Source organism: Cherax quadricarinatus, chromosome 41 (assembly GCF_038502225.1).
Source record: "Cherax quadricarinatus isolate ZL_2023a chromosome 41, ASM3850222v1, whole genome shotgun sequence".
Lineage (NCBI taxonomy): Eukaryota > Metazoa > Arthropoda > Malacostraca > Decapoda > Parastacidae > Cherax > Cherax quadricarinatus.
Window position 1 is genome coordinate 23,635,226 of NC_091332.1, and position 26,232 is coordinate 23,661,457.

The 26,232-nt window shown below is 40.8% G+C and overlaps 1 protein-coding gene across 1 annotated transcript in view; it reads left to right on the plus strand.

Moving 5' to 3' along the window:
* ssp3 (short spindle 3) overlaps positions 1 to 26,232 on the plus strand; it is a 355,022-nt gene that overhangs the window by 46,296 nt on the left and 282,494 nt on the right. The window contains exon 6 of the mRNA XM_070092824.1: positions 5,996 to 6,136. Within this exon, the coding sequence (XP_069948925.1) occupies positions 5,996 to 6,136 (141 nt within the window). The remainder of the gene's footprint in view (positions 1 to 5,995; positions 6,137 to 26,232) is intronic.

Here is a 26,232-nt window from a genome sequence, read left to right on the forward strand (position 1 = left end):
CACACAGCACGGCCACAGCATCGCAGCACGGTCCCAGCATCACAGCACGGCCGCAGCATCTCAACATCACCGCACGACCGCAGCATCTCAACATCACAGCACGGCCGTATCACAGCAGCACACAGCACGGCCACAGCATCGCAGCATGGCTACAGCATCAGCACGGTCGTATCACAGCAGCACACAGCACGGCCACAGCATCGCAGCATGGCTACAGCATCGCAGCACGGTCCCAGCATCTCAGCACAGCATTCAACATCACAGCAGCACACAGCAGCCACAGCATCGCAGCACGGCTACAGCATCTCAGCACGGCCACAGCATCTCAACATCATAGCAAGGCCGCAGCATAGTAGACAGCATCACAGCAGCCGACATCAGCAGTAGCAGGCAATGGTCAGTTGCTCGGGGTGAGGTGAGGTCACTTCAGGTCATCAACAGCAGGTGCGGTCACCCATCCCTGGCAACTGCGGGTAACTGGCGGTCCATGGGTGATGGTCACAGAGGCTGGGTGACGCAGACAGACACCCACTACACTGGATGACAGACCAGGGCAGCAATACATCTACTGGGGCACATCAGCTGGGTGACTGGGCATATCAGCTGGGTGACTGGGCACATCAGGTGGACAGCAATCATAGGCAACTCTTCAATGGGTGACAGTTGTGGGCTAAGTCTTCCAAGGCGGACTGGGTGACTTCTCATTCCTCTGTAAATATTCAATTTCGGCCAGTAATTGCTTCCCCCAAAAAGTCTCACCCAAATACTGATATTCTCCACCATTTATCTCAAACCAACAACCAACTCCACCAAATATAATAATACAACCAAACAATTATTCAGACCCACTGTCAAGAAAAGGTCAGTTAAGGTCACTAGGATTATATTATAATAACACAAAATCAAATGGTAGCAAATGGTAGCATAAGTATAACCGAGCAGTCAAAAATAAGGCATGGGACTGGTTCCTACTATAAAAATAATAAGAACCACCACCGCTTAGACACCATGTCATGTAGGGGGGGGTAATGGTTAGGGGGATATAAGTGGGGAATATGGGAGTAAGGGATTATGTAGGCAGGGGACAGGCTGGCGAGGTGTTAGGAGTGAGATGATTAGCAGAGGAGGTAGGTAGGTAATGACAGGTCAGTGGTGACCACCACGACACTCATTAACTCTACACTGCTCACTAACATATGCCTCGCCCACTCTTCACTCATATATAAACATAATAAAATATAAGAAATAGGAATAGCTAATAACGGGGACAGTGAATATTACTATTCTACTCAAACACAGTTTATTATTACGTCTTTGTACCATAATATATTTGGGAACAGAACATTATTGTGGTTTAGATAAATGGGGTGGTACACATAAGCAGTGAGACAGGGAATACAATTAGCTTGGCGAAACAGAATATAACTTACAATGTAGTTCAGAGGGCAGTTCATCACAGGAACTAAGCCACAGGTCCCAAGACCTACACAGCACGAGTACGGCGCCAAGCCAGTACTCTGCCCAGTGCCTCCAACAGTCTCCTCCGGAGACTTCAGCAGCCTTCTCCCGAGCCCTGCACCCCAGCAGCAGCTCCTCTCGAAGTCTCTGCTCGGAGCTCTGCACCCCAGCAGCAGCTCCGCTCGAATCTCTGCTCAGGAGCCTTGCACCCCAGCAGGAGCTCCGCTCGAATCTCCTGATCATGCTCTTACTTGGGCTTTTATGGTGGTCCAAGCACCCTCCACAATGAGGTGTGCACACGTGGTGTTGATCTGACGCCGAGGTCTGACGCCGTCCAGAACAAAAGACCTCAGTTCTAAGCCGGAAAGGCGTGTCTCTGACAGACATTTGCCAAGGCAAGGTGACCATATAATTGGTTAAATTAGGTCTCCCCAGAGACCTCACAAGCCCAGCTGAACTACATCACAAAATGGCAGGACAGTAGTACCTCCCTGGGTGGTTGCTGTCTACCAACCTACTACCTAGGACTCATTAAACTTATTCCCCTATAGTTTTTACAGTGTTTTGTCCCCATTCCCTTTATATAAAGGAATTATACATGCTCTCTGCCAATCCCTAGGTACCTTTCTCTCTTTCATACATTTATTAACCCTTTCATGGTCCACAGGCCCTCTCAGAGACTTGTTCTCAGTGTCCCCCAAATTTCAAAAGAAAAAAAAAAAATTTTTTTGATGAAAAGATAGAGAATCTTTTCCTGATCATAATGACACCAAAAGTATGAAATTTGATGGAAAACTTATGGAATTATGCTTTCCTGAATTTAGCGGTCTTGACTATGTTTACGCATCGGCGATTTTGCCCACTTTGAGCCCTATTTTCAGCCAATTCCAGTGTACTAGTTGACAAAAATCATACCTATTTCCCTAGAACTCCAATTTTTCTATCGAATGAGTACAAGAAACCACCCATTTACCGATTTCAACTATCCAATACAGTGGTCAGAATTTAGCAATTTTGCCAATTTCACACAAATTTCAAAAGATGCCAGTTTCCAGATAGGGTCCAGAATAAACAAGAAAGACATTCCTGGCACTAAAATAACATTTCCTCTGTTCATTAGTCACGTCCCCATGCCCCTCTTACATTCTTTTGCTTTCTATTTTTAACTTTTATTCTCACAAAAAATAGAAGATTTACTGTTATGCAGACTACTGCATTAGTGTAGAAATTGTATAAATAATATCAGCGCACTTGTGAAAGAATATTAGACTCACCAGTTGATGTGTATTGGACGCTTAGCATGATTTGTTTACTTTTGAATTTTGGTAAAAATCGAACATTTCTGCTACTTTGAGCTCAATTTCAAGGTACTTTTCATTGTAAAACCAGTCAAAATCATCTCAATTTCTGTAATATGTCTTCCATTCTATCAAATGAGACCAGGAAAACTAGAATACAACAATAAATACCATACGAAAATACAGTGCAAAGTCGCTGTTTTAATCCAAAAAGAGAGTCAAAGTTTTTTTTTTTCTCATTACGCACTGTGTGCTGCAGGATTTTTTTTATACTGTGCACACTGACCACATAGTCCCATTCTTTCATATGTAGGCCTACCAGGTTTCTCTCACTAGATTGGAAGGCGCTAGAATTTATCAGTACTAGTACGTCAAGGACCCTGGCACATAAGCCGTACTAGTACGGCCGAAACCCTGAAAGGGTTAAACAAAAATACCAACCTCTCCAGCACTACATATCCCCCTGCTTTTAACATTTCTGTCATGATCCTCTCAGTTCCAACTGCTTTACCACTTTTCATTCTACGTAATGCCTCATGCACCTCCCCCACACTCACATCTTACTCTTCTTCACGCCTAGATGATGTTATACCTCCCTGGCCAGTGCATGAAATTACTGCCTCCCTGTCTTCATCATTTAAAAGCTCCTCAAAATATTCCCACCATCTACCCAATACCTCCAGTTCCCCATATACTAACTCTCTTACTCTGTTTTTAACTGACAAATCCATTCGTTCCCTAGTCTTTCTTAACCTGTTTATCTCAACAATTTTTTCCTATTCTCTGCAAAATTTCTTGACAGTTCCTCTCCCACTATATCATTTGTCCTCGTTTTGTACCCTCGCACCACTCTCTTCACCTTTCTTTTACTCTCCATATACTCTGGCCTTCTTATATCACTTCTGCTTTGTTAAAAACTTTTATAAACTACCTTTTCCTCTTTTATTGCACCCTTTACCTCATCATTTCACCAATCACTCCTCTTTCCTCCTGCATCCACCCTCCTATAGTCACAAACTTCTGTCCCACATTCTAATACTGCATTTTTAAAACTATCCCATTCCTCTTCAAACCCCCCACTTCCCATACTTGCACTAGCCCACCTTTCTGCCGTAGTTGCTTATATATCACCCAAACTTCCTCTTCTATTAGTTTACAAACTTTCACCTCTTACTTGCTGTTGCCATTTTCCTTTTGTCCCATCTACCTCTTACTCTAACTGTAGCTGCAACTAAGTAATGATCTGATACATCCATTGCCCCTCTATAAACATGCACATCCTGAAGCCTACCCATCAACCTTTTATCCACCAATACATAATCTAACAGATTACTTTCATTATGTGCTATATTGTACCTTGTATACTTATCCTCTTTTTCATAAAATATGTATTACTTATTACCTAGCCTCTTTCTACACATAGTTCAATTAAAGGCTTCCCATTTTCATTTACCCTTGGCACCCCAAATTTTCCTGCTACTCCCTCCACAACCCTTTTACCCACTTTTGCATTAAGATCCCCAACCACAAGTACTCTCTCACTTACTTCAAAACTCCCCACACACTCAGTCAACATTTCTCCAAATCTCTCTCTCCTCTACACTTCTTTCTTCTCCAGGTGCATAAACACTTACTATAATTCACTATTCACATCCACCCCTTATTTTACTCCACACAATCCTTGAATTTTTACATTTATATTCCCTCTTTTCCTGCCATAACTTATCCTACCACATTATTTCTACTTCTTCCTCCTGTATTGAAACCCCTGACCTCATCTCATTTATTTCTCCCCACTGAAACTCTCCTATCCCATTCAGCTTGGTTTCACTTAGAGCCAGAACATCCAGCTTCTTTTCATTCATAACATCCACAATCATCTTTTTCTTATCATTCGCACTCCATCTACGCACATTCAAACATCCCTCATTGACAGTTTTCTTCTTTTTCTTTTTAGTAAGCTCTACGGGAAAAAGGGGTTACTAGCCCATTGCTCCCAGCATTGTAGTTGACTTTTGCAACATGCAGTGGTTATGGAAGAAAGATTCTTATTCCGCTTCCTCATGTATTTGAAAGGAAAAGTAATAGAGAACAAGAACTATAAGATAAAATCAAAGAAAATTCAGATGAGCGTGTATACGTAAACATGTACATGCATTTGTAGTGTGACCTAAGTGTAAGTAGAAGCACCAAGATGTACCTGAAATCTTGCATGCTTATGAGAAAGAAAAAAGATACCAGCAATCCTACCAGCATGTAAAAGAAATACAGGCTTCCGTTTTACACTCGCTTGGCAGGACGGTAGTACCTCTCTGGGCAGTTACTGTGTACCAACCGATATAACAGTTAAATTTATGGTTAAACTGCACTTTTAACTCCTTTATTTTCAGTGTTTATGTCTGTAAATTGTGTGTAGAATGCTATATTAGGTATACTGTAGAGTATGTACTTTAGTGTATTTTATACACTTGGCAAATCCTCCCTGATAGTCCATTATAATGAAGGTTTACTGTACCTGATAATATGTACATGGAAAATACTTGAGGGACTAATCCCATAACAATGTACTGGAGTGACAGATAAGGGAGGAAGTGTAAAGTAGACACGGTTAAAAGCAAGAGTACTAGCTGTGGTCCAAGACTATTCAGCCTGCTACCAGCAGATAACATTAACATTGCAAGAACAAGTGGGGAGGTTTTCAAGAGGAAGCTGAATCAATACCTCTTAAGAAAATGTCTGATCAACCAGGTAATGGTGGCTATGTGGGCCAGCAATTGGCTACCACTAGGAACATCCTACTTGAACAAGCAAGAATCAGTAACCACTAGATCCAGGCTAGGCTGTGAGGGTAGACAAACACTCAGAATTGGTTATATGTATGTCATTTTTAAAAAAATTGCACCTTCAAATCCTATATTCTCTGAATTTAATCTGCTTAGATACAAAAATTTATTATCAAAGTGCATTAAGTAGATGTATCAAAATACATTAGTTCGCCTGCACAATATACCATTTGAGCAAATGATTTTATGTGTACAGGTGATGTAAGGTGCAGGTACTGCATTGCATGGGTACAGGTGCAGGTATGCTGTGGGTTCTTGTGCTGCAAGGGTAAATATGGATAAAAAATAAATATTTTATTCTGGTCCTGAGCTTAAGGTCACATGCTGTTCTTATAGATGCTTTAACTGTGCAATTTTAGCTAGTAATATCATAGTCATGTGATTTATTCCTTATAGATGATGGTGAAGGATGGGAAGTTGTTCGTCGAGGAAGGCGTAGTCACGGGGGTAGTACAGCATCACTCAATAGCAACAATCACCATGGTCATAACAGTCATTCCATCAAGGACACTCGAAGTGGCAGCTTGAAGATGGATGGTGAGTATAGTTTTTTTTTAACACTGTCCATCTCCCACTAAGGTAGGATGGCTTGAAAAAGAAGAAACCCTTTCATCATCGCTCTTATCACTTATAACGAGATTATTTTGTGAGCTGGTAGCAGGGTTCAATGATAAACGTTTTCGGAGGCTTCTTACTTTATTTGCAAAGTTGTGGTGGGTACACAGGCTTGTGTGTTTGCCCCCATGGCTCGGGAGGGCCATGCCCACGAGGGAGAGAGGGAGTAGAACTGTTGACTGCTTCTAGGCCGCTGAGTGAGTGAGCAAGTGGGACCAGTGTCCCACTGACCTGGGCAGGCCTAGAGGGCAGCACCTGAATGCCGCGAAATATGAACTAAGCTGGCAGACAGCATAGGCTGTCTGTGCAGACAGTACAGGCTGTCTACATATGCTCAGCCACCTACCACACGATCGTCTTGACCATGTCTGGCAGAAAAAAACTTGGTCTCTCTCCCGTAGGAACAGGGCACAGAACACAAAATAAAAAACATGTACATTGGACCCCCGCCTTACAATTAGCTCCCAACTCGACCAATTATGTAAGTGCTTTTGTACGTGTATTTTTGGGGGTCTGAAACGGACTAATCTAATTCACAATATTCTTTATGGGAACAAATTCGGTCTATAACGGCACCTGAACAGACCTCTGGAATGAAATAATATCGTAAGGCGGAGTCCACTGTATATACATATGGACATGGAAAAAAAAACTTCCTACAGGGAGGGAAGAAAAAAACATGTGGGGTGTGCTAAGCATCGTGATCATAGGCAGTGAGCGTCGATGGGCATCACTGCACGCCTTCCTGCGTCTGGACAGATACTGCAACACAGGAGACATCGCTGCGTCTGAGCTGTGACATAACGGGGTACGGTCTCCTCTAGAACGGTGAAGCAGTCGTCGTAGGAGTCACTGCAGGTTTCACTTAACCTGGGGCACGACATGCTGGTGCCCTCGAGTGAGGCATCGTCAAATCTCGGCAACTGGGCAGGACTTCTGGCAAGCGACTCAGGAGGACACTTCTCGACTGGTACTGTCGCTGGGCTGTCACTGCCGGCGAGCGTGGAGTAAGTCGTGGAGCGAGTCGTGGCAGAGACGACTGGGTGAAGCATCTGGGAGTCGTAACATCATACGCCAGACTGCAGTGAGCGAGCTAGCAGTCAAAGTGACATCAGCTTTGTGTAGGAGCTCACTGAAGCTATGACAGGAGGCTGACACAGCACCTGCCGACAGGGCTAACTGCGGCTTGACGAGTGTCATTCTCTCGGCAGTTGGAGTTATAGCAGAGGTTAGTCTAAGCGTCCCCTGACTTGTTTCTCTACATAGAACTGCACTCTGAAGGTCTGGAGGTGAAGTGAAACAAATCTCGATGGGAATCGTAGCAGGTACAATTCTACAGAACATCTATGAGCGACGAGCATAAGAGCTTTCTGTACAAGGGGCTCATACGCTTAGGGCTGACTAATATCAGCTGTCAAATGCGCTGGTCACACCGGGTGACAACACAAGGTGCTACACAGGGTTCTGGCTGCAGACCTGTGGTTGACACACAGCTGGGCTCAAGACCACACAGGACACACGGAAAACTTTACACGCACCCATGGTACATGCCATACAACATGGCTTAAACTAGCAAATGATGCTTTTCTGTGCACAAAATTGACACTAAGCCATACACTAACATGTGAGAACACTGACTGAGAGGAATTAATTAACACGACATATATCTTCTCTCAATCTTCTCGACAATACTGACATAATTACTGAAACACTCGATGTGACATCATGTGATGTCAGGCGTGATGTCGCGAGGTGATGTCAGCAGCACTGTGACGTAAGCAGACATCTTGAGGTGACATCAGGCAGACATCGTGACGTTATGAAGTCGGGCAACAGCAGACCACAGCATGTTGCCTGGGACGTCTGGCTCGGTAACTCGTGGCTCGTAGGCCCACGTGGCATCGTCCACATCCCATGTGGCGTCGGGATCCACGTGGCGTTGTGAGCTATGTGGCATGCTGATCCACGTAGCTTCGAGTGGCCTCGGACACTCTGATACACAGCTCTGGCAATAAATTCACACGGAAAACAGCAGAAAACACAGCAGAGGGAGTGGGCAGTGGTGAGTTGAGAAACAGCATGGGACGCTGTAGCGTGGGGTCACTGGGATGCCACTTACAATTCTCGAAGAAATTCGGCAAATTTCGGCTAGATCCTGCTTGTACCTGTCTCTGGATGCTGAAACATGCAGACACGACATCAGGATAACTCGTTGAGAGACGGATGTTTCTTGTGTAGAGTGATGAAGTGAGCACAACTTTATTCTATTTCCTTTCTCTCTCCAGGCAAACACACTTGCTGCGACCATCGCTTCCCACCATTTATAACCAGTTTGTTTGGTGGCTCTTGCAGAGCGGGGTTCAATGATAAATGTCTTCGGAGGCTTCTTTACTTTATTTGCAATGTCGTGGTGGGTACACAAGCTGTGAGTGTGGGTGAGTGGCGACGGTGGAGGACCGCGCACCTACCTTCCTCACCCATACACACGTGGGAGAAGCACTCACACTGGACGCAGAAATCTGGCTTGCTGAAATAGCTGTGCTGAGCTGAACAACAACAGCAGAACATACAAGAGGCACTGAACACGTGAATTGAGAAACAGCATGGGACGCTGTAGCGTGGGGTCACTGGGATGCCACTTACAATTCTCGAAGAAATTCGGCAAATTTCGGCTAGATCCTGCTTGTACCTGTCTCTGGATGCTGAAACATGCAGACACGACATCAGGATAACTTGTTGAGAGACGGATGTTTCTTGTGTAGAGTGATGAAGTGAGCACAACTTTATTCTATTTCCTTTCTCTCTCCAGGCAAACACACTTGCTGCGACCATCGCTCCCCACCATTTATAACCAGTTTGTTTGGTGGCTCTTGCAGAGTGGGGTTCAATGATAAATGTCTTCGGAGGCTTCTTTACTTTATTTGCAATGTCGTGGTGGGTACACAGGCTTGTGTGTTTGTCCCCATGGCCCGGGAGGGCCATGCCCATGAGGGAGAGAGGGAGTAGAACTGTTGACTGCTTCTAGGCCGCTGAGTGAGTGAGCGAGTGGGACCAGTGTCCCACTGACCTGGGCAGGCCTAGAGGGCAGCACCTGAGTGCCGCAAAATATGAACTAAGCTGGCAGACAGCATAGGCTGTCTGTGTGGACAGTACAGTGTGCCACAGGCACACTGACATTACAGCTTAGATGCCCCTCCAGATTGTAGTATCCACACCTCTCCTTCAGAGTTCAAGTACTGTACTTTCCACCTCCTGGATTCAAGTCTGGCTGTCCAGTTTCCGAAAATTCCTTTGTAAACGCTACCGTGCTCTCACTCGAACAGCACATCAAGTCACAAAAACCACTTGCCTCCACTCATTTCTGTCTAACACACTCACATATGCCTGTTGGATTTCAAAGCCCCTAACATAAAAAAGCCACCTTTACTCCCCTCCCTCCAACCTTTCCTTGGAAGTCCTCTATCCCTCCTTCCCTCTGCAGATTTATACACCCTCTAAGTCTAAGTCATCCTATTATGCTCTGTCCTCTCCAAATGTTCAAACCCTCTTCAGCTCTCTTGGTAATACTTTCTGTAACCTTGCACCTTCAAATCTCAAAACTATGAATTCTTTTCATAATATTCACACCCCATAGTGCCCTCAGACATGACATCTCCACTGCCTGCAGCCTCCTACTTGCAGAAATGTTTAAAACCCATGCTTCACACCCATATAAGAGTTTGGGTACCACTATACTCTAAAACATTTCCATTTTTGCTCCTTGGATAACATTGTCTCCACAGAATCCTTAACCCTTTGAGGGTTGAGAGGCCCTCTCCGAGACTCGTTCTCAGGGTCGGCCAAATTTAAAAAAAAAAATAATTTTTTCTTATGAAAAGATAGAGAATCTTTTCCCGATCATAATGACTCCAAAATTATGAAATTTGATGGAAAACTGACGGAATTATGCTCTCGCGAAGTTAGCGGTCTCGGCGATGTTTACACATCGGCGATTTTGCCCACTTTGAGCCCCATTTTTGGCCAATTCCACTGTACTAGTCGACAAAAAACATGAATATTTCGCTAGAACTCCAATTTTTCCAATTTCACACAAATTTCAAAAGATGCCAATTTCTGAATAGGGTCCAGAATAAACAAGAAAGACATTCCTGGCACTAAAATGACATTTCCTCTGTTCATTAGTCACGTCTCAAGGCCCCTCTTACATTCTTTTGCTTTCCACTTTGAATTTTTATTCTCACAAAAAATAGAAGATTTACTGTTATGCAGACTACTGCATTAGTGTAAAAAATGGTATAAATAATATTGGCGCACTTAAGAACATAAGAACGAAGGAACACTGCAGCAGGCCTACTGGCCCATGCGAGGCAGGTCCAAGTCTCCTACCGGCTTAAGCCAATGCACCCAACCTAGTCAGGTCAGGTCACATTGACTTAAGGGAGGAACATGGCAACCGACCTGGTAGCACAAGCTATCAGGTCCAACTCACACCCACCCACATCCACTCATGTATTTATCCAACCTATTTTTAAAGCTACACAACGTTCTGGCCTCTATAACTGTACTTGGGAGTTTATTCCACTCATCCACAACTCTATTACCAAACCAGCACTTTCCTATATCCTTCCTGAATCTGAATTTTTCCAACTTAAAACCATTGCTGCGAGTCCTGTCTAGGCTAGATATTTTCAGCACACTATTTACATCCCCTTTATTTATTCCTGTCTTCCATTTATACACCTCAATCATATCCCCCCTAATTCTACGTCTCTCTAGAGAGTGCAGATTCAGGACCCTTAGTCTATCCTCATAGGGAAGGTTTCTGATACATGGGATCAACTTTGTCATCCTTCTTTCTACATTTTCCAGAGCATTTATATCTATTCTGTAATATGGTGACCAAAACTGTGCAGCATAATCTAAATGAGGCCTAACCAAGGATGTATAGAGTTGAAGAACAACCTGAGGACTCCTATTATTTATGCTTCTTGATATGAAGCCAAGGATTCTATTAGCTTTATTGCGAACACTTATGCACTGTTGTCTTGGTTTCAGATTATTGCTAACCAGAACTCCTAAATCTTTTTCGCAATCCGTAATATTAAGATCTACATTATTTAGTTTATATGTGGCTTGGTTATTGTTCTGTCTAACATTTAGAACTTTGCATTTGTCTATATTAAACTGCATCTGCCACTTCTCCAACCACTGCATCAGTCTATTCAAATCTTCCTGGAGTGCTCTAATGTCCTCGTCAGAATGAATTCAACGGCCTATTTTGGTGTCATCAGCAAACTTGCTGATGTTGCTCTTTATGCCCTCATCTATGTCGTTTATGTAGATTGTGAACAGCAGGGGGCCCAACACTGACCCCTGTGGAACACCGCTCGTGACGCTTCCCCACTCTGATTTCTCCCCATTTATGCAAACTCTCTGCTGCCTATTTGTCAACCATGCCTCTATCCAGGAAAAAATTTCTCCTCTTATTCCATGTGCCTTAGTTTTCCTCAATAGTCCCTGATGTGGGACTTTGTCAAAAGCCTTACTGAAGTCCATATACACAATATCATATTCATTACCATGATCTACCTCCTCAAATCCCTTACTGAAAAAAGTTAATAAATTCGTAAGGCAGGAATGCCCCTTTGTAAAACCATGCTGAGATTCATTGATTAATTTATGCTTTTCAAGGTGGCTACGAACTGCCTCGGCAATTATTGATTCCATAAATTTTCCCACTGTAGAGGTTAGGCTTATTGGTCTATAGTTCGAAGCTAAGGACCTGTCACCTGCTTTGAAAATAGGTATCACATTTGCCATTTTCCACTTACCTGGCACCATGCCAGTTTGTAGTGATATGTTAAAAGATTAGCCAAAGGTTTGCTAAGCTCCTCTTTACATTCCTTTAGAACCCTTGCATACAGTTCATCAGGGCCTGGGGATTTGTTAGGTTTTAATTTATCTATTTGCCTAAGGACCATGTCACTTGTGACCCTAATCGTGTACAGTTTATTATCGTCCTGTTCTACATAATTTATCATTTCTGGAATATCGCAGGTATCCTCCTGTGTAAAAACTGAGAGGAAGTATGTGTTAAAAATTCTACTCATTTCCTTATCACTGTCAGTGAGCTGACACGAGGAACTTTTGAGTGGGCCTGTCTTGTCCCTGATCTTACTTCTGTATACCTGAAAGAATCCTTTTGGGTTAGTCTTCGATTCTCTTGCAACTTTAACCTCATAATCTCTCTTTGCTTTTCTAATTCCCTTTTTTATTTCTCTCTTTAACTGATTATATCGATTTCTTAATTGACCCGCTCCTCTTTTGATTTGCCTATATATGCCTCTCTTTTGCCCAGTCAGATATTTTAATCTATTGTTCATCCATTTAAGATCATTTTTGTTTGATCTGATTTCCCTATTTGGAACATAATTTGACTGAGCAGCTAGAACTATGCCCTGGAAAGTGTCATATTGGCAACCATCACCACTTACCTGACCCTTAGTCAGGTCATTCCAGTTCAGCCCACCTAAGTAATTTTTCAGTCCTATGAAATCAGCCAAGTGAAAGTCAGGGACGGAGACTTGATTGCCATTATTAGGGGAATTCCATGATATATTAAAACTGAGTGATTTGTGATCACTTTCCCCAAGCTCATCATTAACCTCAAGATTATTAATTAGTGTTTCCCTACTGGCAAGAACCAAGTCAAGGAGGTTATTTCCCCTAGTTGGCTCTGTCACAAACTGTTTTAAAAAACAATCCTGGATCGTATCAAGAAAGTCACCTGACTAAATTTCTTGTCAAATTGCTCCAGTCAATCTGTCTATAGTTGAAATCTCCCATTAGCACAACATTTTCGTATGTAGATGCCTTACAAATTTCGTCCCATAGAAGTTTACTGCACTCCCTATCAAGATTTGGGGCCCCTGTAAATCACACCCAAAATTAGTTTTTCTCGGCCCTTGAGAAGCTGTAACCAAACAGATTCAGTGGCTGATGCTTCTAATTTTATATCTTGTCTAACACAATTTAAATTGTCTCTGACATACATCACTACTCCACCACCCTTCCTGTTGACCCTGTCAGTGTGGAATAATTTATAGCCTTGTATGTGACATTCAGAGGGCATCTCTCTATCTTTCAGATTGAGCCAGGTCTCTGTTATAGCAATAATATCTATGTTTCCTGCACTTACAATTAATCTTAGCTCATCTATCTTATTTCTTACACTCCTGCTATTAATATAGTAAACCTTAAGGGAGCTAGTCCCTTGCTGCCCTCTGCTGTCCCCCTTTGTTTGCTGACCTGATCTATTGTCTTTATTTATAACTTCATGCTGAATGCCTTTTATACATTTACTGTGTCCAACCCTAGTGTTGCAACCTGCTTGTTTCCCACACACACCCATACCTCTATCTTCTATCAGTTTAAAATCATAGGCATTTCACCAGTGGCCTTCTCAATTGAGTTTGCAAGTGCTACCACCCCAGCCCCAGAGAGATGTACCCCATCCCTTGCATACATATCATGTTTGCCATAAAAGTTGTTCCAGTTGTCAATGAATGGGATTGCAAGTTCCTTGCAGTATTTGTCTAGCCAGAAATTTACACCAATTGCCCTAGACAACCATTCATTTCCTACTCCCCTTCTAGGCAAGATGCTACATATGATTGGGACCTCTCCCTTAGACTTAATGAAATATATAGCTGACCTGTACTTATCTAGCAGCTCTTCTCTCCTACCCTTCCCAATATCATTTCCACCAACACTGAGACAGATAATGGGCTTGTTCGCATTACCTGACATGATATTATCCAGCCTGTTAACTATGTCCCCAACACCAGCTCCAGGGAAGCACACTTTATCTCTCATCTTCTTATTCCTATTACAAAAAGCACGGTCAATATATCTTACCTGAGAGTCACCAACCACAAGAATGTGGTTACCTCTGTTAGCAGGGGCAGTAGTACCCTTACCTTCACTGGCCACTGAAGTACATTCATCCTGAAGAACAGAGAAGCGATTTCCTACCTTCAGATCTTCACTCTTAACTTTCCTTATTCTGATTCTCCTTCCATTACTGGTTACCACTCGCCACTTGTAGCAGGTGCTGGACTGCACCTCACTGCTGGTAGCCGTTGCTACCTCCCCACCTACAGCCTCCTCACAGCGAGAGACAGACTGCACCTCACTGCTAGAAGTCTCATTCCCCACAACTCCAGCCACCTCACACTCTCTCCCAGACCCATTGAGGTGGACCTTCAGCCTCCTAATCTCCTCCTGGAGAAGCAAGACCTCCTCCTTCAACTCTCCAACCTCAATTTTTAAAACACTGCAGAAGCAAGCCATGCTTTGTAACTGTCCACGCTAATCCCCAAAGCAGCTCAGGGTCTGTGACCTCACGTGACGACTGACCACTGACCACTTGCAAAAGAATATTAGACTCGCCAGTTGACATGTATTGGACGCTTGGCAAGATTTGTTTACTTTTGAACTTTGGTAAAAATTGAACATTTCTGCTACTTTGAGCTCAATTTTAAGGTACTTTTCATTGTAAAACCAGTCAAAATCATCTCAATTTCTGTAATATGTCTTCCATTCTATAAAATGAGACCAAGAAAACTAGAATACAACAATAAATACCATACGAAAATACACTGCAAAGTCGCTGTTTTATTCCAAAAAAACGGTCAGTTTTTTTTTTCTCATTATGCACTGTGTGCTGCAGGATTTTTTTTATACTGTGCACACTGACCACATAGACCCATTCTTTCATATGTAGGCCTACCAGCTTTTTCCCACTAGATTTGAGGGTGCTAGAATTTAGGCATACTAGTACGTCAAAAACCCTGGGTCGTAAGCCGTACTAGTACGGCCGAAACCCTCAAAGGGTTAATACACCACTCACTTTATTCTTCTCATTAATTCTATGGTTCACCTCATCTTTCATAGACCTATCTGCCGACAAGTCAGCTCCCATATATCTGAACACATTCACTTCATCCATACCTCCTCCTTCCAGTCTGATATCCAGTCTTTCATTGCCTATATTTTCTGTTACTCTAATCACGTTGCTCTTTCCTGTGTTCACTTTTAGTTTTTCTCTTTTACGTACGTACTCTCCCAAGTTTGTCCATCAACCTTTGCAACATCTTTTCAGAATCTCCTAAAAGCACCATGTCATCAGCAAAAAGCATCTGTGACAGCTCCCACTTTTTATTAGATTCTTTATCCTTGAAACTCACACTTTTTCTCAACACCCTAGCATTCACCCCTTTTTATAACCCCAACTTTAAATATGTTAAAAGACTATGGTGACTTTATGAATCCCAGTTGAAGACCTACTTCTTTTCTTCTTTGAACAAACTGGCCATATCTCACTGAGGCAGGGTGGCCCAAAAAGAAAAACAAAAGTATCTCTTTTTAATTTTAGTAATGTATACCTGAGCCTCACTATCCTCAAAAACTTACTGCTTTAAGTAACCTACCACCTATTCCATACACTAGCAACATTTACCACATTACTTCCCTACCCACTCTATCATATTTTTTTTTTAACTAGCTGGCTGTCTCCCACCGAGACAGGGTGACCCCAAAAAAAAAAAAACACTTTTACAGTCATTCACATTGTCACTGTATTTGCAGAGGTGCCCAGATATGACAGTTTGGATGTCACTTTAACCCGTAAACGGTCAAGCAGATCTATGTTCACGTGTGTAGTGCTACAAAAGTAGATCTACGTTTTTTTTACATATTTTCAAATATAACAAAAAAAAAAAGTAGATCAAAAGTTTTTTTACACATTTTTCAAATATAAAAAAACAAAAAGAAGATCTACTTTTTTTACATACTTTCAAATGATGAAAAAACATATATATACGTTTGGACCGTTTACGGGTTAAACAAATATCCTAAACCCCCTCCTTTAAAGTGTAGGCATTGTATTTCCACCTCTAGCACTCAAGTCTGGCTAACGGGTTTCCCTGAATCCCTTCACAAAAATATCCTGCTAACACTCCAACAGCTCTTCAAGTCACAAAAACCATTCGTCTCCACTTATTCCTGTTTAACATGCTCACACATGCCTGCTGTATGTCCAAGCCCCTCGCACACAAAATCGCTTTTACCTCCTCCCTTCATCCTTTCATAGGTCGACCCCTACCCCTCCTTCCCTCCAACAAAACTTCCTTACTTTTATCTAAACATTGTGAACTTATGTGCTTCAGTGTAAGCATTTGGTCTACACATTGCTTACCCTTCCTGAAACCTTGTTCATCTCTGTTCCTACTCTCCATCTTAACCCTCAATTCTTTCAGTAATACCTACCATACACTTTACCTGGTATACTCCAGCGGCAGCGGCAGCAGCGACCTCCAAGCTCCGTACTTTTCTCCAACTACCAGAGCCACCAATGCTCCTATGATGACCTAGTTACAAGCAAAACTGCACTACCCAACGTAGCACCCAGAATGACCAAAGATTACCAACAGTGAAACCTACAAATCAAAAATAATAGAGATCAAAGGAAGACTGCCCACAAACCGAAAGCAACACCCCGCTGCCAGCCGAACAACATAACCCTAAGCTTTGTATAACTACAACTTCTTAACTACAACAATTCCTGTAGTATTATGAGGCACAGTCTAAGAGGAAACAGCACCATGGCCAGCAAGAAAAGACCGAAAAATCAACTATTCAACAAGTGTAGCCAGGAGGACGCCGGCCCAGCAACCACCCCACTCACCACCGCTCAAGGCGACACCACAACAATAACAACAAACATGGCTGCCCCCAGCCCATCCTCCCCTCTCTTCCCCGGATTCAACCTACCAAGTAGTCTCTCAGGTATGACCAACGATCCAGATACCCTAAAGACATGCATCTCCACCTTAGTTATTGAAAATATGAATCTTCGAGAGACACTAACAAAACAAGACACCAGGATGACACAACTCGAGAACAAAATCCTCAGTCTTGAACAAAAGTTATCAACACCAGGAATGACTAACTGTGACAAGACCATCCAAACAGTCATAGATAGCCATACCCAACAAATAATATCTCTTAATACAAAGGTTGAAGAAGCAGTAAAAGAATGGAAGAACAACTTAGATAACCAGTTCAGTGACTACTTTGCTCTCCAAGAAGATAAAACTGAACAAGATAAACTATCGGACGCAGTAATAGTTAACAGTCCACTTTTTCCCAGTGATATGAACCGAACAAACAGTAAAGAAATTACTCTGCAGATCATAAAGGACCAAACAAGTGTTATTGTACCAGAGTCAGAAATGAAAGAAGCCAGGTTACTAGGATCCCATGGTAGAAAAAGTGTTATGCTTAGATTCCACTCACATGACAGGAAAAAAGACTTAATTATTGCATCTATTAAAGTAAAGAAAGAGGTATACATAAACGAGTGTCTTACCAAAAAACGTCAGAACCTCCTGTATAGAGTCAGAAAACTTAAGTGGGAGAATAATGACACAATACACCAATGCTTCACACAGGATGGGAAAATTCTAGTTAGGAAAACAAATGTAGGTCAACTGTACACAATCACGAACGAGAATGATCTATCACGATTTCTCAGGGATACTAATCTTACAGAGAATAACTAAGCAGTGTCCAACCTAAAAGCCTACGTAGTGTAGTGTATGTTTTGCTCCATTATTGTTCAAATTTCGTAGTACAATCTCTTAGTAATTAAATAATCAACTACCTCATTTTGTGATTTTACTAGTAAGTATAAGTCACCTTATCTAATTTTCTTATTTACTATTGTTTGCTTAAATATTAGCTGAATTAATACTTTCTCTGTCCATATTACTACCTCATATTTTTTTAAATACTATCAATTGATATTACTTAAATTAATAATTACCATTTTTACTATCAGTACAATTTACTCTTAACATTTTTGACATCATTTAATAACCATTACTTGTCTAATTACCATAACCTGTTTTAATACCACATTTACTATCTTAGAGTACTCTTAATTACCTTGTACTGCCAAATAACCTCAAGTATAATTACCAGTGCAATATTGAATGAAATAAACATTACTTTTTCACTTTTTTTGTAATCATTATTACTTACTAAAATTTTATTAAACACCATATTTACTACCAGTCAATTTTACTTTTGTACATTAATCATTATTTTATACTTCCCATAACATTTTGTTGCCAAATTTTCAAGTTTGTATATTCAACTCCAACCTTTATATTATCCTTTGTACCTGTGCACTTGTGTGCCTCTGTACCTGTGTACCTGTCTACCATCTTACTATCATATTATAACCAAGACATTGCCATTGTTATTTTTTACTTATTATTCTTTTGGTACTTTAATTGTGAATTTTATTTTGTCAATTTAAATCTAGTTATACTCTTGATCTTGTCAACAACCTATACCAGACCCTAGTGCAATTGCAAGTACCATTTCAATTTGTATTTTTATATTTATTTATTTTTTATTATCACACTGGCCGATTCCCACCAAGGTAGGGTGGCCCGAAAAAGAAAAACTTTCACCATCATTCACTCCATCACTGTCTTGCCAGAAGGGTGCTTTACACTACAGTTTTTAAACTGCAACATTAACACCCCTCCTTCAGAGTGCAGGCACTGTACTTCCCATCTCCAGGACTCAAGTCCGGCCTGCCGGTTTCCCTGAATCCCTTCATAAATGTTACTTTGCTCACACTCCAACAGCACGTCAAGTATTAAAAACCATTTGTCTCCATTCACTCCTATCAAACACGCTCATGCATGCCTGCTGGAAGTCCAAGCCCCTCGCACACAAAACCTCCTTTACCCCCTCCCTCCAACCTTTCCTAGGCCGACCCCTACCCCGCCTTCCTTCCACTACAGACTGATACACTCTTGAAGTCATTCTGTTTCGCTCCATTCTCTCTACATGTCCGAACCACCTCAACAACCCTTCCTCAGCCCTCTGGACAACAGTTTTGGTAATCCCGCACCTCCTCCTAACTTCCAAACTACGAATTCTCTGCATTATATTCACACCACACATTGCCCTCAGACATGACATCTCCACTGCCTCCAGCCTTCTCCTCGCTGCAACATTCATCACCCACGCTTCACACCCATATAAGAGCGTTGGTAAAACTATACTCTCATACATTCCCCTCTTTGCCTCCAAGGACAAAGTTCTTTGTCTCCACAGACTCCTAAGTGCACCACTCACTCTTTTTCCCTCATCAATTCTATGATTCACCTCATCTTTCATAGACCCATCCGCTGACAATAGACCCATCCGCTGACATAATAAGTTTATATTATAAGTCCTACTCTAAGATTGTTTTCATATCTTAGTGACTATATTGTGTGTGCAATTAGTGTATATTTCAATCATATTATTGTTCAAGGCCCTTAACTATCTTTTGCTAACTAGTACCAACTACCTCATATATTTTTTTTTCTACTTTTTTTTTATTCTTTTGCTACCTTAACTTGTATATTTTATCTTGTCAATTTAAATCTAGTTATACTCTAATTCTTGTAAACAACTTATATAACACCTTAGTGCAATTACAATTGAGAGTCTTGTGCCTTTTTTATATCATTAGATTAAACTCAGTTGTACTATAGCTCATTCTAGCTCAATACATAGACTATACCAAAGTCATTACATTAGACCTTAGTGCAATTACAAGTGAGAGTGCTATTTTTAATTTGTATTTTTATATTACTAGTTTATACCTAGTTGTACTTTAGCTCATTCCAGCACAACACATAGACAACACCAACTCCATTATGAGTATTAGTGACTATACTCTACATGACCAAAATGCTATAGCTATATACTTGTCCAAACTTCCCACCATTACAGATATCAGTACTAGTACTCAACACACAACTCAGGATATAAATAACCATAATTTAAACCTAGAAGATGATTGATCACATTGACCCTGATCTAAACCTCCGTAATCTGACACACAATCAAAACCTATTGGAAAGTAACTGCCTTTACTACACAGCATCACAAGCCAGCACTATCCTAAACAATGCTAAAAGTCTATCAGTACTTAACTACAACATCAGGTCCTTAAGCAAACTCTACGATGACCTCCTGGCACTCCTTGAATCACTAAAGACACCCTTCTCCTGCATTATTCTTACTGAGGCCTGGCTTAAGCAGGACACAATAGATATCTACCCTCTACCAGGATACACAGCAGTCCACAACTGCAGACCATACCAAGTTGGGGGTGGTATTGCAATCTATTACTCTAACCAGTTATCTTGTATTAGCACCACTTGCTTTAGTGATGAATATGGAGAATACATTTTTGCTCATTTTACTGTAAAAAACCTTAAGACGCCTGTAACAATCGGTGCCATTTACCGGATACCTCACACAAACATCCCAAATTTCAGTGAGAAATTAAAGGCACTAATAACAAACAGACAAATGAATAAGCACTACCTTCTCTTAGCTGGAGACTTCAACATCAACCTTGGCCTACTAGATGATCAGCCTGTAACTGATTTCATCAACAATATGAACAACACACTTCTCATACCAACAATAACTAAACCAACCAGGCTCACTGAAACAAGTGCAACCATAATAGACCACATATGGACCAATATACTAGCCCCCCTTAAATCAGGGATAATCACAGATAGCACTACTGACCACTACCCTACCTTCCTCTTGACAAACATTAGTAAACCACCACTTCAATACAACAAAGTTTCATTTAGACTCCATGATGAGGCCTCAATAAGGAAGTTCACAGCTGACCTAGAGACTGTTGACTGGCCTACAGAATTCTCCAAGGCCAATGGTATTGATGACTGGACAGACATTTTTCTTAACAAATTACTTAGACTATACAACAAACATTGTCCTATAAAAACGAAACAGATCACAAACAAATGGCTTGGTTGCCCATGGCTAACCAGCACCATTCTGAAATCCATTGATAAGAAACACCAATATGAAAAGCAATATAGACAGGGCTTAATACACAAAGATATTCTTAAACACTATTCATCAGTCCTCACCAAAGTAATAAAGAAAGCCAAACAACTATACTACTCCAGTAGATTCACTGACACAAGAGGAGATATAAAAAAGACCTGGAAAACACTCTCTCAGATTCTAGGGACCCACGAACTGAAAAAAAACAAGAATATTGTCCTAACTAAACCTAATGAAACACCACTGCAACCCACTGACACAGCTAACAAGATAAACGACTTCTTCTCAACCATAGGTTCTAATCTCGCCAATAAAATCCCACGTACCAAAGCCCATGCCGGGGACTACCTAGATGGGAATTTCCCAAATTCCTTCTATCTTGCTCCAACTGAGCCCACGGAAGTCACCGAGATTATAAAGTCACTTAAAAATAACTCAGGGAATCTGTCTCATGTCCCACCATTATTGTACAAGAGAGAGGCTTATGTCCTCTCGCATACTATCTCATTACTATTTAACAAGTCACTAGAAACTAGCACCTTCCCTAAACTACTCAAGACGGCAAGGGTTACACCAATACATAAAGGTGGTGACCCTACAGATTTAAACAACTATAGGCCAATACATAAAGGTGGTGACCCTACAGATTTAAACAACTATAGGCCAATATCAAACTTACCATTGCTATCCAAAATCTTTGAGAAACTCGTGCACAGGAGACTATATTCATTTATAACGACACAAAACATACTCAACCCCTGCCAATTTGGATTCAGGAAAAATAAAAGCACTAACGATGCAATCATAAAAATGCTAGATCTGCTTTACACAGCATTGGAAAATAAGGAATATCCACTAGAAATTTTTATTGACCTAAGAAAAGCTTTTGACACAGTAGACCATGGCATCCTACTCCACAAACTTGACCATTATAGTATAAGAGGCCATGCGCTTGCATATTTCAAATCTTATCTTACTAATAGGTATCAGTATGTCACCATTAAAGACACAGCATCAACAACACAGCCACTTGATACTGGAGTTCTGCAGGGAAGTGTCCTTGGTCCCCTGCTCTTCCTCATATACATCAATGATCTTCCAAACGTATCTCAACACCTGAACCCCATTCTCTTTGCTGACGACACGACTTATGTCATCTCTCACCCTAATCTTGCCACCCTCAACACCATTGTTAATGAGGAGCTGATCAAAATATTGACTTGGATGACAGCCAATAAACTTATGCTTAACGCTGACAAAACCTACTACATTATGTTTGGTAGCAGAGCAGGAGATGCGCATATTAACATTAAGATCGACAACACTCTAATTGCCAGGCATAATGAGGGCAAATTCCTAGGCCTATACCTCGACAACAACCTGAACTTCAGCACCCATATCCAACACAACCAAAAAAGTATCCAAAACGGTTGGGATCCTCTCCAAGATACGATACTGCATGCCGCAAACTGCCCTTCTCACACTATACCATTCACTTATATATCCATACCTCACCTATGCTATCTGTGCTTGGGGTTCAACTGCAGCAACACACCTAAAGCCAATAATAACCCAACAAAAAGCCACAGTAAGAATAATCACTAAATCCCATCCCTGGCAACACACCCCCCCACTCTTCATAGATCTAAACTTACTCCCTGTTAACCCTTTCAGGGTCCGTCCTTTAGATCTGCGGCTTTACGTTCAGGGTCCAAACCGTAGATCTACGCCATGAGCTCAGCTCACTCTGATAAACTGTGAGTGGTACATTTGGGCCTAGATATGAGAGAATACATCTATGTGGTATGTGTGCACCACATAAAACAGATCCTGCAGCACACTGTGTATAATGAGAGAAAAAAAATTAAATCATGATTTTTCGATTAAAACAGCAACTTTGCAGTGTTTTTTCGTATGTTTTTTATAGTTGTATTTGCGATTTCTTGGTCTCATTTGATAGAATGGAAGACATATTACAGAAATAGAGATGATTTTGATTGGTTTTAGCACTGGAAATGGCTTGAAACTGAGCTCAAAATAGCAGAAATGTTAAATTTTTGCCGATATTCAAGAGTAAACAAATGACCTCACACGTCTAATACACGTCAGCTGGTGGGTCTAATATACATTCACAAATATGGTGATGATATTTATACAATTATTACAGTATTGCATAACAGTAAATCTTCTATTTTTTGGTGTGAATAAAAATTCATTATGTGAATAAAAAATCAAAATGGAATTTATTTGTAAAGCCTCAAAACATAACTAATGAACAGAGGAAATGTTAGTTTAGTGCCAGGAATGCCTACATTGTTCATTCTGGATCCTATTTTGAAATTGGAATATTTTGAACTTTGTGTTAAATTGGCCAAATTAACAATTTCCGATCACTTTATTTTGTAGTTGAAACAGTTGACTTGGCGATTTCTTGTGCTCAATCGATAGAATAGAAGTAATACTAGTGAAATAGCTAAGAATTTGGTTGATTGGAATAATGTAATTGGCCTAAAATGGGAGTCAAAGTCGGCAAAATCGCCGATTCGTAAATATCGCTGACACATCAAAATTCGCGAGAGCATAATTTCGTCAATTTTCCACCAAATTTCGTACTTTTTGTTTTATTACCTTCACAAAAAGATTCTCTACGATTTCATAAGAAAAAATAACAATTTTTTTTTTTGAAAATTCTTGGACACTGGTGCGTGACTCCAGATTTGGGCCTTGGACCCTGAAAGGGTTAAGTACATCCACACTTACTACTGGGTAATCTACATGTACAGGACCTTAAATTCCAATATTAACCTTGACCTAAAACGCTTTCTTGATAGTTGTGACAGAACCCACAGGCACAACACCAGACACAAACATCTCTATGACATTCCCCGTGTCCGACTAAACCTTTACAAAAATTCAATGTATGTCAATGGCCCTAAAATCTGGAACACCCTGCCTGAAAATTCTAAAACTGCAGACACATTCATCACCTTCAAAACTACCATCAGAAAACATCTCCCTGATACACCCTGTCAACTAATTACACGAATACCACCTGGTGGTTCACACTTACACTCACTCACCCACTTGACCATAAACAGAAATATCAATCTCAATCTCAAAATAATGAATCTTAACTAGTCATAAGTTGGCCTGTGATACTCCAATACTGAAACTATGTATAGTGCCAAAACAAAAGCATTCACATTGCTAAACTCACAAACTAGTATTTAGTCGCTTAGCCATAATACCAACTTACCTCATAATTTTGTAATATTTTAAACTTAAGATTTAATCTAAGTCTGCCCGAAATGCCTAGCCATGCTAGGTGTTCTAGTGGTACACTCTGTAATTATTATTTTACTACATGTAAACCACACAATAACTAAATTCTGTAAACTCAGCATTGTAATCCTTATAGAGAATAAACTTTGAATGTATGCTTTCTGTCAACCCCTATGAACCATTACCTCTTTTGTACATTTATAGAAGAATGGACCAACAACTCCAGAAATATATTGCCACCTACTTTTAACATTTCTGTCTTGATCCTATCAATCCCTGTTGCTCTACTCCCTTTTATTCTACCTACTGCCTCACACACTTCCTCACACTCACATCTGTCTCTTCCTTACTCTCAAAAGATGTTATGCCTCCCTGCCCCTACCATTCTTCAACATCATTTAATTACAGCTCCTCATAATATTACCTCTATCTTCCTAATGCCTTCATCTCCCCATCTAATAACTCCCTTCTTTTGTTTTTAACTGTTAAATACATTTGTTTCCTAAGCTTTCTCAACTTATTAATTTCCAAAACTTTTTCTTATACTCAGCAAAATGAGTATAAAATTGATTAGCCTAATTTTGTTATCAGTGCTACAGCTATTTTTGTTCCTTTTTTCCTTGTACAGGTCCACCATCACAAATCCGGCAATCAGTTATTCGGTTCCTTCAGTTATTCTGCACTAATTTTGGCTAGCATAATTTCAAATTTCCAGGGTTGCCACACCAACCTGCTGGTACTGTTTGGTGGCACTACTTGCTGCATAAGTTATTCCAATTTCTTCTTCTCCATTTATTGTTTTAACCTGCTTACTTTTAGCCCTAGCCATGGTTCCAATGAATAAAAGAAATGCTTCTCATTATGTAAAGCACCAACACAGTACATTATCCATTAAAGATAAGGTGGCTTTGAAGCCACTGTCAGTTGTCATGAACTCAGTCTCATGAAGCAGGAGAATATGCTTTATTATTATGCTAATATCAACACTACAGCTTATTTGCCTATCACAATTGATCTAATATGACATAATAAACAATATAAATAACATAAAACATGTTAAATACTCCAGAATGAATAATATTTGGCATAATACTGAGCAGTTCGATGGAGGTATGAAGAGGATATGGTATACAAATACCATTCTCCTATCCCTGTCTTGGGGGCTTATATTAGAGAAAACGGAGTATAGCACAGGGCTAACTGTGATATACACTCGTACTGCACCATAAACCTGAAACAAAAAAGTTACTTTCTCTATATAGATTATCACACATAGCAGCATATGTGTAGAGAACCTAGGATAACCCCAAAAAGTCAACGTGGCTTATTTTTAGTACCTGGTTTGCGTTAGTCATATATGATTTTTGGTAAATATTCGATTCCCAGCCAGGATAGAATCATTAGGCGTGTTTCTTTACACTTGTTGTCTATGTTTACCCTTCAGTAAATGGGTACCTGGGTGTTAGCCGACTGGTGTGGGTGTTATCCTGGGACACTGACCTAATTTTCTTGAAATACTCTGCATAACAAGCAGATTTCTATATAGTAGTATGTCACTGATGTTAGCTATGTCTGTATACCTTGTACTTGTACGTGTAATAAATAAAGATATTATTATTATTATTTTTTTTTTTTTTTTTTTTCAACAAGTCGGCCGTCTCCCACCGAGGCAGGGTGACCCAAAAAAGAAAGGAAATCCCCAAAAAGAAAATACTTTCATCATCATTCAACACTTTCACCACACTCGCACATTATCACTGTTTTTGCAGAGG